This window comes from Geotrypetes seraphini, chromosome 8 (genome assembly GCF_902459505.1).
Source record: "Geotrypetes seraphini chromosome 8, aGeoSer1.1, whole genome shotgun sequence".
NCBI lineage: Eukaryota > Metazoa > Chordata > Amphibia > Gymnophiona > Dermophiidae > Geotrypetes > Geotrypetes seraphini.
The window spans coordinates 115883381-115893982 of record NC_047091.1 but is presented as its reverse complement, the minus strand read 5'-3'; the positions used below and the strand labels follow the sequence as shown (position 1 = coordinate 115893982).

The following is a 10602-nucleotide window of genomic DNA, read 5'->3' as shown; positions in this document are numbered from 1 at the left end:
TGCTCTGACTGCTGACCTGTAGAGATAGTACTTTCACAGACTTTATCATTGCCGAGGCTCGGAGGCGATTGTTTTTTTTTCCCACCCCTCATAATAAGAAAGCATCACTTTGCCAGGCTTGGAAGTGATTGTGGTTTAGTTTTTTTTCTCTCTCTCATACTAGAGCATTGCATTGGTGGGGTTTGAACTGGCTCTAGCCTGGGACCCTGCGGACTACAGGGTGGGTGCTTTGACTAACAGACTTTATCATTGCCGAGGTGATTGGTTTTTTTTTCCCCTCTACCCCTCATAATAAGAAAGCATCCCTTTGCTGAGGCTCGGAAGCGATTGTTGGGTTTGTTTTTTTTATCTCTCTCTCTCATACTAAAACATTGCACTGGTGGAGCCGGGGTTTGAACCAGCCCCAGCCTGGGACTTTGGGGACTATAAGGCAGCCGCTTATATCGCTGAGATCACTTAAGAGCTGCATGGAGATAATCTGAATGCGCGCCATGAATTCTTCGAACGACTTATTTAAACCGGAGACAAACGCTCAACGCCCAACGTTACTAATGTAACTAAGCAACCGCCAGCTGGTCACTCCCCTTTATCACGTCTCTTTGGTAAGTTTCAGGGGCTTAGATGTTATCAGTCACAACTCTCAGCCAATAAGTTATGGTGTCGGTGGAAAGTCTTAAGCAGAGGCGGGTCCAGTTTCGATACGCTGGCCTCTCGGAGGGGGGTGGGGGGTGGAGAGAGAGTGAGTGTGTCTGCGTCTATCTCCTGTGGTAAGTGTTCGCGAGGCGCAGGACCCGAGGGCGAGTTGAGTTGTCCTGCCCTTAAAAGGGAACCACTTCTGGTGTGCAAGGAGGAATAGAGCGCATATTTGGGGAGGGGGGGGGGGGTTAGAGGTTACAACAACTCAGCTACTGTCCCGCCCTCTGCCCTTCCCCCCACCGTATCCTTATTGTAAACAGAAGAAACTGAGCTATAAATTCCACAGTATACTTATTTAAAAATAGCCGAAAGTTTTTTGCAAAAGTCTAAACCTGTACATGCATCTGATATAGTAACCAGATTGATACTGAGCAAGCACCCGGAGGAGTAACTTATGTTAGGATGGACATTTATGGTACCTACCAGTCATGTTGAGCATGTGATGCAAATATCCCATCCTCGTTAACAAGCAATTTTCCACTGAAAAGTAGCGACTTTTGGTGTCAGCCTGATGATCCTGAGATTACTTGCCTGTATATTCTCGGTTGACTGATATTAAATGCATTAAAAGTTTTAGGAGAAAGATTTTCAGCAAAAGTTGACTTTGAGAATAGTCACCAAAAGGTAGCCATTTGGTGGAAAATGGTTGCAAGCTCCATTCATCGTGTTCCAGTGGTCTCAAATGCCTACATTTTTAAGGCCGGTGTAGTACACACGGTTTGCGTCTGTAAATAGTTACAAACTGAAGAATTCAGACTGAACAGAAGAAAATCATCTCTGAAAATGAATAGAATCATTGTTGCCTTTTCCCTGTTTCTCATTTGTGGATTATCACAAGAGAGTGAAGCGTCCATCTCCAACTGTATCCCTCGAAAAACAATCTCCTTTCAGAGTGAGTGTTCCAGAATTGTAGAACCTAATTTAATACAAAACTAATACTGTATGCTGTTTTGAAAAAGTCACAGATTTTTATAAATAGAACTTAAAAAAAACCCTGAAAGTAGTATTTGGCTTGTATAGAAATATTAGGAAGAGGGCATTCTTTATAAATGTAGTTTTCAAATCTTGACAATTTAGATCTCCATTCAAACAACCCTCGTCCCAAAAAGGTAAGCAAAACCTTAATATTATAAGAACATGAGACATGTCATGCTCTTGGCAGACCAGTGACCTAATATCCTACTTCAAAACTCCCGGGGGAATTCTGCACAAGAAGTTGTAAAATTCTGAGCTTAATAATGATAAATAGAAATAAAACAAAGAAAATCAGAAATGAAGAAGATACTGCCTATGAAAGCAAATAAAAAATGTATTAAGGCCCCCTTGGCAAATGAGATGCAGCCCATTCAATTCACATAGCTATGTTGCATTTGCCATGTGGGAATTGATACTGCCGCGAGCCCTAAGTTAGTCCAATAAAAAGGTATAATTTTATTTTATATTTACTTTATTTTTATTACCTTTAAAAGTGGACTAACATGGCATCCGGTAGCAAATTCAGCAAAAGTTTTTAAAATTATGTTCCACAATATTTTAAAATTATGAATAATTTATTTTACCTCCTCTTTTACTAAACTGCGATAACAGCCGCACTGAATGGCCTGTGCTGTTCTCGACGCTCATAGGAACTCTATGAGCGCGGCTCACAGTGCTAAAAACTGCTAGTGCAGTTTAATAGAAGAGGGGGGTTAGTGTTTTGAACAGAATTTCCCCACCATAAGACCTGAAATCTCCTGTCTTTTCTCTCCTTAGGCTTCAGGCTCCCCAGTTCCCTCTAACTCCCCTAATTCTGTCTGCTTCAAAAGTATTTTCTCTGAGGCACATACCCTTACCTCATTTTTTCCTTCTTCCTCTATAACTATAAATACCTCTCCCTCACCTTTCCCTATAGCATACCCTCAAGTTTGATCTCCGATTCCAGTGGCACACTCAGTGCCAGATGCACTAAACACTGTTGCTGTTGGCTGATATTTTGACCGATTGTGGAACAGCGATTGATGTTCCAATAAGTTTCCATGCAAATGATTTGCATGGAGATTTGTCGTATTTCTGTCCCACTAGTTGCTCTAAGAGTGTCTTTGACACCTGCACAGAGCTAGTTTGGGGAAGCCCCAAAGCAGCCCCCTGCCATTCAACTGTTGGGGCTTTTTTCTTTTTTGTAAATGGCACGTTGTGTGTGTGTTACACATGCACAGTATCTGCCCCATTTAAAAAAATGCCATGTTGCCCCCCACCATCGCTGATGATGGCCCTCCCTGACAACCCACCCTGGAACCAGAATGGAGTCAGAAGGGATGCCAACTCCCTCCTGTCACCACACCCCCCCTCCATGCCAGCCAAAATCAGCAGGAGGGAGGCCAACTCCCTCCTGCCGCCGCAAAATCCCCCTGCACTGACCCCTCCCTTGCTCCCCTTCCTAAAAAAAAAAAATCAGAAGGAGGGATGCCCCCCCCCCCAAAACCCCCCATCATCCGAATTTCCACTGTGTCTGGAAATTAGGTTGACAGCAGGAGGGATGCCCAGTCCCTCCTGCTCCTCAGACCCACCACTCCAAAATGGTAGGCCTTCCTCTTCCCGGTGCATCAGGCCATTTTGGAGTGTCATCCCTCCAATTCTCAATAATTTTTGCTTGCTCTGGTCCCATTGCCACAAAATTTCATGGCACACGTTCACTTTACTTTGACCCCTCAATCCACATGGCACACACGTTGCTCTGTCCCCCACCAATCCACATGACACACACTTTAATCGCTCTGCTCCCCCCTTTGAATCATGGCACACAGTAGTCACCTTACTTTTCCCCTCTAATCCACATGGAACACAGTTACTTTGCTTTACTCTCTCCCTCCCAATCAACATGGCCCACACGAACATTGTTCTACACTTGCAATCCACATAGTTGCCTTGCTCTGCCTCTCTCATCATCACACACTCACTTTGCTCTGCCCTCCAATTATCCCCATGGCACACTCAGCCATTGGCATCAGCAGCTCTGATCACTTTCTGTCCCCCTCCCTGGAGAGATTGCAAAGCAAGAGGAAGGAAACAGCTACCTGCTGGGTGGCTTTCTCCTCCTGTGTTGGCTTAGATATAGCTGTTTTACTTGAACTGCAAATCTACCGTGTTTCCCTGAAAATAAGACAGTGTCTTGTATTCATTTGGGGCCCATAAAAGGCACTAAGTCTTATTTTTGGGTAGGGCTTATTTTTTTTCATGTACATGAACATCTCTCCCTTCCTCTCCTTCACCCCAATTCTTCCTCTTTCCTTTCCCCCACATGTGCAACTTCTTTCCTCCCCTCTCACCCATCCCCTTGTGCCTTTCCTCTGCAGCATCTTTCTATCCTCCCATCCCCCTGTGCAGCAGAACCCTTGCCCAGCTTCCATCCTTCCCTCCCTCCCATCCCTCGTGCATCAAAACGCTTTGCCCGACTCCCATCCCTCGTGCAGCAGAACCCTTTGCTCAGCTTCCCTCCCTTCTATCCCTTGTGTAGCAGAACCCTTTGCCCAGCTTCCATACTTCCCTCCCTCCCATCCCCCTGTGCAGCAGAACCTTTGCCCAGCTTCCATCCTTCCCTCCCATCCCTCGTGCAGCAGAACCCTTGAGCACCCGCCACCGCCTCCACCGCGCAGCCAAACCCCCACTGACTCTCCATCCTTACCTCCCAACTGATCCTCGCCAACCGTGACCATAAATACCTTACTGCAGAGGAGTGTCGGGCCAGCAGCACTCACAGGCTGCTTCACGGACTTCTCGTTGGGGACATCTGTGTACTGATGACATCATCAGTACACAGATGTCCCCAACGAGAAGGCTGCCAAGCAGCCTGTGAGTGCTGCTGGCCCGACTCTCCTCTGCAGCAAGGTATTTATGATCGCGGTTGGTGGGGATCAGTTGGGAGGGAAAGATGGAGGTGGCACAGGCAGGGGGAAGTGTGGCTGCCTACGACTAGGGCTTATTTTTTGGGGGTAGGGTTTATATTAAGACCTACCCCAAAAATAATGCTAGGGCTTATTTTCGGGGAAACATAGTATATGGATGCCAGTGTGGATCACAGGAGCAGTCAGGTCTAAGCTAGCACAGATGGAGGAATCTGCCCCATACGCAGCCATTTACTTACTCCTCTTGCTGCTTAATCTATGTGGGAGAGGGATATAGAAAGTGAGCAGAGCAGCTGTTTCTGGTGCCTGTGCCAAATTCTGTACATTCTCTATAGGGCAGACAGGGAAATGCAGACACACTCTGAGGTGATGCCAGGTGCCAGAGTTCCTCTTCAGAGAAGTTTTAAAACAGGTGTCTGAGCATGCATGGAAGTTCCCACCCTCCCTTGGTCCCAGTCCTCTTCTAGTCTTTTCTAGCTGCAGAATGTGTCAACCCTTCATAGAATCTCTTTTTATTTCTGATTCAGGTACAGAACCATATAGCACACAATGTAACAGACAAACATATTCTAAATTTTATTGTAAACTGTATAGATTCTTTTTGAATTAAATCTCTTTCTAGACCCATGTTTACCAGAGTTCTTTTAAATTTGTATTTTTAAAATAATGCTGTTTTCCAGTGCAATAGGTGAGACATTCTAGACAAGTGGGTTGTATTCTAATTAGAGAATGACACAGGGACTGTTTAAACAGTGGTCACCGCAGTAAATCCGCAGTAATGGGGACATTTGCAACTGGTTTACCACAGGAATGGGGACAAGACCTTTCACCACCCCATGGAAGTGGTGAAAAGTCTTGCTCCTGTGGTAAAAAATTGCATCCGTGTTAGACTCGGCATTTCCTCCCCAGCTCCTTTTGGGCATATTTTACCTTCAGGAGCCAGCCATGCCACGATGAAGGCAGAAGGAAACCAAAGCCTGAGGCCAATGTGATTTGAAGAATAAAATTACCAGGCAACAAAAGGTAGAAAAAAAAAATTTTGTGATCATAATATTTCGGATTTTAAATATGTATCTTGCTAAAGCTGGTATTAGACATAACTGGGAACCACAAAGCCCAGGCTGTGCTTCTTTAGCTTCCAGCTGGCTTAGGGCTCCCTCTCTGACCAGGGGGCAGTTGCTCTTCCCTAACACTATTCCTGCCATGGGTGACTGAAGTATTCTGTTAGCTTGATTTTTCTGTGTAGCATTCTGTAGTAATTTGGTTTGTTCAGTTATCCCAGGACAAGAAAGCCTATATTCTCACTGATGGGTGACGTCACCACGGAGCCCTCAGTACGGACCACTTTAAGAACTTAGAAAGTTCTTGATGCTTGCACCGCGCATGCACGAGTGCCTTACCACCCGACAGAGGAACACGGTCCGTCAGTTTTTTTGTTTCCGCGGAGCTAGTCAGTTGCTCTATTTCGACTTGCGTCTTTTTTACTGCCTTCTCGCTCACGCAATACTTATTTTTTCTTATTTTTCCTTAGGATTTAATTCTTTTTTACTTTTTATTTAAGTTAAAAAAAAAAAAATTTACTTTTTTGCTTTTGCGAACTCGGCCCGGTGGGGCCTCGAGCCTTGACCTTCGATTTGGCTGAGGCTGTTTTTCCCTCGATGTCACGACCATCTACCTGTTTTAAAAATGTGAACGGTGTGCTCACCCGATTTCGTTCACGGACCCACATCGCTGGTGTCTTCAGTGTCTCGGGCTGGACCTCGGGCTGAATCCTGCACATGGTGTTCTACTCTGCAGAAAAGAACACTCAGAAATCGTCAGCTCCAGCAACAGTTGCTGTTCAGATCTGCAATGGAAGGGGATTCGGCATCGGTCCCGGTGTCAGAGTCAACGCCAAAGTCTTCTCATCATTCGACATCGCAAGATTCTCCATCGGTGTCAGTGAGTAAGCCGACTAAGAAGCCTTCTCCTTCCCTTTCAGGTCCTCAGGTCACTGCTGCAGTAAGTCAAGTCCTGCAGACCTCGAGGCTTCCCCAAAAAACGCTCTGCTCTGATAGAGGTGAGTGCCTCGTCATCAGCCTCCTCATCTCCGGAGCACAGAGCGGCACCAAAGGTACCAGTGAAAAAGCAAGTGGTACCGGTGCAGTCTCTTGAGGATACAATTGCTACGGTGGTAAAAGAGCAATTACGGGAGCAATTGCAATTGTTGCTTCCAGTCATGGCGACACCGGCTCTTCTGGTGCCGGTTCGGTCTGAGCCCATGATTTCGGCATCGACTTTGCTGACATCGACCAGGTCTGCGCCCTCGATGTGGACATCCACTTTGGCAGAGCCAGTTTTTCATGCACCGACGCCATCTAAGAAAGCTTCATCGGTGCCAATGGTTTTATCTTCCGGTTCGATGTCGGATTCAGCTCAACATCATTCTGTCTTGTCACCTGAGACGATATCGATTAAATCAGGCAAGTCTATCTGGAAAAGTAAGCATATCAACTCTTCGACACCCATTTCCCATGCTCCACCGATGAAAGATTCAGATCTTTGGGAAGACTCTGAAGAACCTATTCTGACAGCTGATGAGGCTTCCTCAGATGATGATGGTTTCACTAGAGACTCTGTTTCAAAACCTGAACAGACCTCTTTTTCCAATTTTTTGAGGGAAATGTCAGAGGCACTTTCTATCCTTCTTGAATCTGATTCTAAAAAGTCTAAAGCTTTCTTGGACGCATTAGATTTTGATCAATCCTCCTAAAGAATTTCTTAAGCTTCCTCTTCATGATATTCTTAGGGAAACTTATAAAAATTTAGACACTCCTTTAACTGTTCCAGGAGCTCCTTGTAAATTGGATTCTCTTTACAGGGTGGTAGCTCTTCCTGGGTTTGATAAGCCTCAACTCCCTCATGAATCACTTTTAGTTGAGTCTACACTTAAAAAATCTGCAGGTACTAGTGTTTATGCTTCTGTTCCTCCTGACAGAGGGTAAAACTATGGATCGTTTTGGCATGTGTTTGTTCCAGAATTTCACACATGCCAATCGGTCTGGAAATTATGCTTTCCATTTTTCTTTTTACTTCAAGCATTTAATTCAATAGGTATTTGCTTTCCAGAAAAATTTACCTGATCAGAAGCTTCCTCTTTTTCAGCAGCATATTGTTTCTTTGTTGCAATTGAGGAAGTTTTTGGTTTGCTCCATTTATGATACCTTTGAGCTTACTTCTCGTGCTACTGCCATGTCCACTGCTATGAGACGTTTGGCTTGGCTTCGAGTTTCTGAGCTGGATGTCAATCATGAAGATCGTTTGACCAATGCTCCTTGTTTGGGCGATGAATTTTTTGGTGAGTCTTTAGACACTACGACTCAGAAGCTCTCAGCTTATGAAACCAGGTGGGATACTTTAATTAAGAACAAGAAAAAGCCTCCACCTACTCGTCTTTACAGGCCACAATCTACTTACAACAACCTCAGTCTCAACCTCGGAGACCACAACAGCCTCAACAACAGCAGCCTCGTCGGCAACAGCAGAAACAACCGGCTGCACAACCTAAATCTCAGCAGCCCTTTTGACCTGTTTCTTCGGAGCATAGCCAATCTCCACATTTCTCATCCATTGCCTCAGCCCATAGGCTGAGTGGTTCATCAACCATTGGGAACTCATTACTCATTCGGATCATTGGGTCCTCACCATCGTTCGTAAGGGTTACACTCTTCATTTTCAGACTCTTCCTCCAGACTTCCCTCCAAAAGAGTCTGCTTTTGACCCTGCACAGTCCTCCGTTCTTCTTCAGGAAGTACAATCTCTTCTTCAGCTAAATGGCATCAAAGAAGTTCCTCTCGATCAGCAGGGGAAAGGGTTTTATTCCCGTTACTTCTTGGTTCCCAAGAAGATGGGAGGACTTAGACCCATCTTGGATCTCAAACCTTCTCAACAACTTCTTGGTCAGAGAAAAATTCAGGATGTTGTCACTAGCTCTCCTGTATCCTTTTCTCAATCTCAACGATTGGCTATGCTCCCTAGATCTCAAAGAAGCCTACACGCATATATCCTTGCATCCAGCCTCTTGGAAGTACCTTCGGTTTCAAATTCATCAATGACATTACTAGTACAAGGTCCTTCCCTTCGGGTTGGCATCTTCTCCCCGAGTATTCACAAAATGCCTCATTGTGGTGGCCGTCTGTCTATGGTTACACAGTCTCCAGGTCTTTCCTTATCTGGACGACTGGTTGTTCAAGGAGATTTCGTCTCAGAGAGTGGCTCATGCGATATCTTAAACCATCTCCCTTCTTCAGCTTCTGGGATTCAAAGTCAACTTTCCCAAATCAAATCTCATTCCAACGCAGCGTCTCCAATTCATTGGAGCAATTCTGGACAGTACTCTGATGAGGGCCTTTCTTCCACTAGATCGACTTCAAACTCTCATCCGTCTCTGTCAGCAGTTGCTTCCTCTTCAGACCATCTCTGCCAGACACATGATGGTTCTTCTGGGTCATATGGCTTCCACGGTCCAGGTCACACCTCTGGCAAGACTTCATCTGCGTACTCCTCAATGGATTCTAGTTTCCCAGTGGTCTCAAGCCAGGGATTGTCTCTCGAAGCACATATCTGTTACATCGGCTCTTCTGCAGTCTCTGTGTTGGTGGATGACCTCCTCCAATCTTTCCAGAGGTCTCCTTTTTCACTTGCCTCTTCATAACAAGATCATCACCACAGACACATCCCCTTATGCCTGGGGGGCGCATATGGACGATCTACAGACTCAGGGTTTTTGGACTGTCAACGAGAAAAAAATTTCACCATTTTTCATTTCATCATTTTTCTGGAACTAAGAACAATGTTTTATGCACTCAAGGCATTTCAACATCTCCTCTATCCTCAAGTCCTCCTTCTTTGCACAGACAATCAAGTAGCAATGTATTACATCAACAAGCAGGGAGGCATGAGTTCTCTCCTGTTGTGTCAGGAGGCTCAAAAGATTTGGCCAGCTTGCCATCTGTTCCTGAAAGCTGTATACATTCAAGGCGAGAAGAATTCTCTAGCAAACAACCTCAGCAGAATTCTTCAACCTCACGAATGGACTCTCGACGCTGTAACTCTCCAGTCAGTATTTGCTCAATCGGGCACCCCACAGGTGGACTTGTTTGCAGCTCCTCACAATCATCAGTTGCCCCAGTTTTGCTCCAGACTTTACTCTCCTCTCCATCTGGCGAGGGATGCCTTTCTACTGGATTGTTTCCCAAACAATTAGGTCTTGGATCAATTATATTTTATATCTCGAGGAAGCCTCAGCCCCACCACTCCTCCGCTGTTTTATCTCGCAACCGCGGGAAGCATTACGTGGTGCCTCATCATTGGCCGTCCATAATATTGTAGTTAAAGTAGTTTTTATATAATTTGTAATATTATTTAGTAAATATGGAATAAATATCCAGCATAAATATAAAGTGCATAGTACTTAGCTTGAAATTAACTTCATATTCAGCCAAACCTGGGAGTTCTGACCCGACATGTTTCGCTCAGAAGAGCTGTGTCAAGGGTCCCCCTAGATGAAAATAAAAAACGTTCAGAGAAGAAAGTTGTAGACTACCATTCATGTCCCCCATTCCTCTCTCCCAAAAGGTTAACCTATCTTATTATAGAAAATTCGACAATTTTTCAAATGAAACTTACCGAGGTTGCCGCTGTCATACAATTCAGGTTCCAATACATGAGAAAGATGGCGGCGGCGTTCATACCCCAGGTTTAAATGCTCCCATCAAACTTAACACTGTGCACACCCCCTGCGTCTCATTCGTCCAACCCCTCATCCAATCAGCGTCATCCACTCGATATCACTGTTCAAACCTCTTGGTTCCACAGTATCTAGGCTAAAAATATATCGTTGTTCACTCTCATTCAATCTTATCTGGTCTTTCCCACCATCCCTCCCACTAACTTGTGCAATAACACGCCAGCGTAATTGATCAATTGTATGTCTATGTGTAAGCCAATGGGCCACTAAAGGTGCTTGAATTATCTTATTGGTGAT

General features: G+C 45.0%; 1 protein-coding gene across 1 annotated transcript in view; it reads left to right on the top strand.

Moving 5' to 3' along the window:
- The first annotated feature begins 1479 nt into the window (after nt 1-1479).
- Nucleotides 1480-10602, top strand: part of LOC117365506 (semaphorin-4E-like) — a 142585-nt gene continuing 133462 nt past the window's right edge. Inside the window, exon 1 of the mRNA XM_033955983.1 lies at nt 1480-1588. Coding sequence (XP_033811874.1) covers nt 1480-1588 — 109 coding nt within the window. The remainder of the gene's footprint in view (nt 1589-10602) is intronic.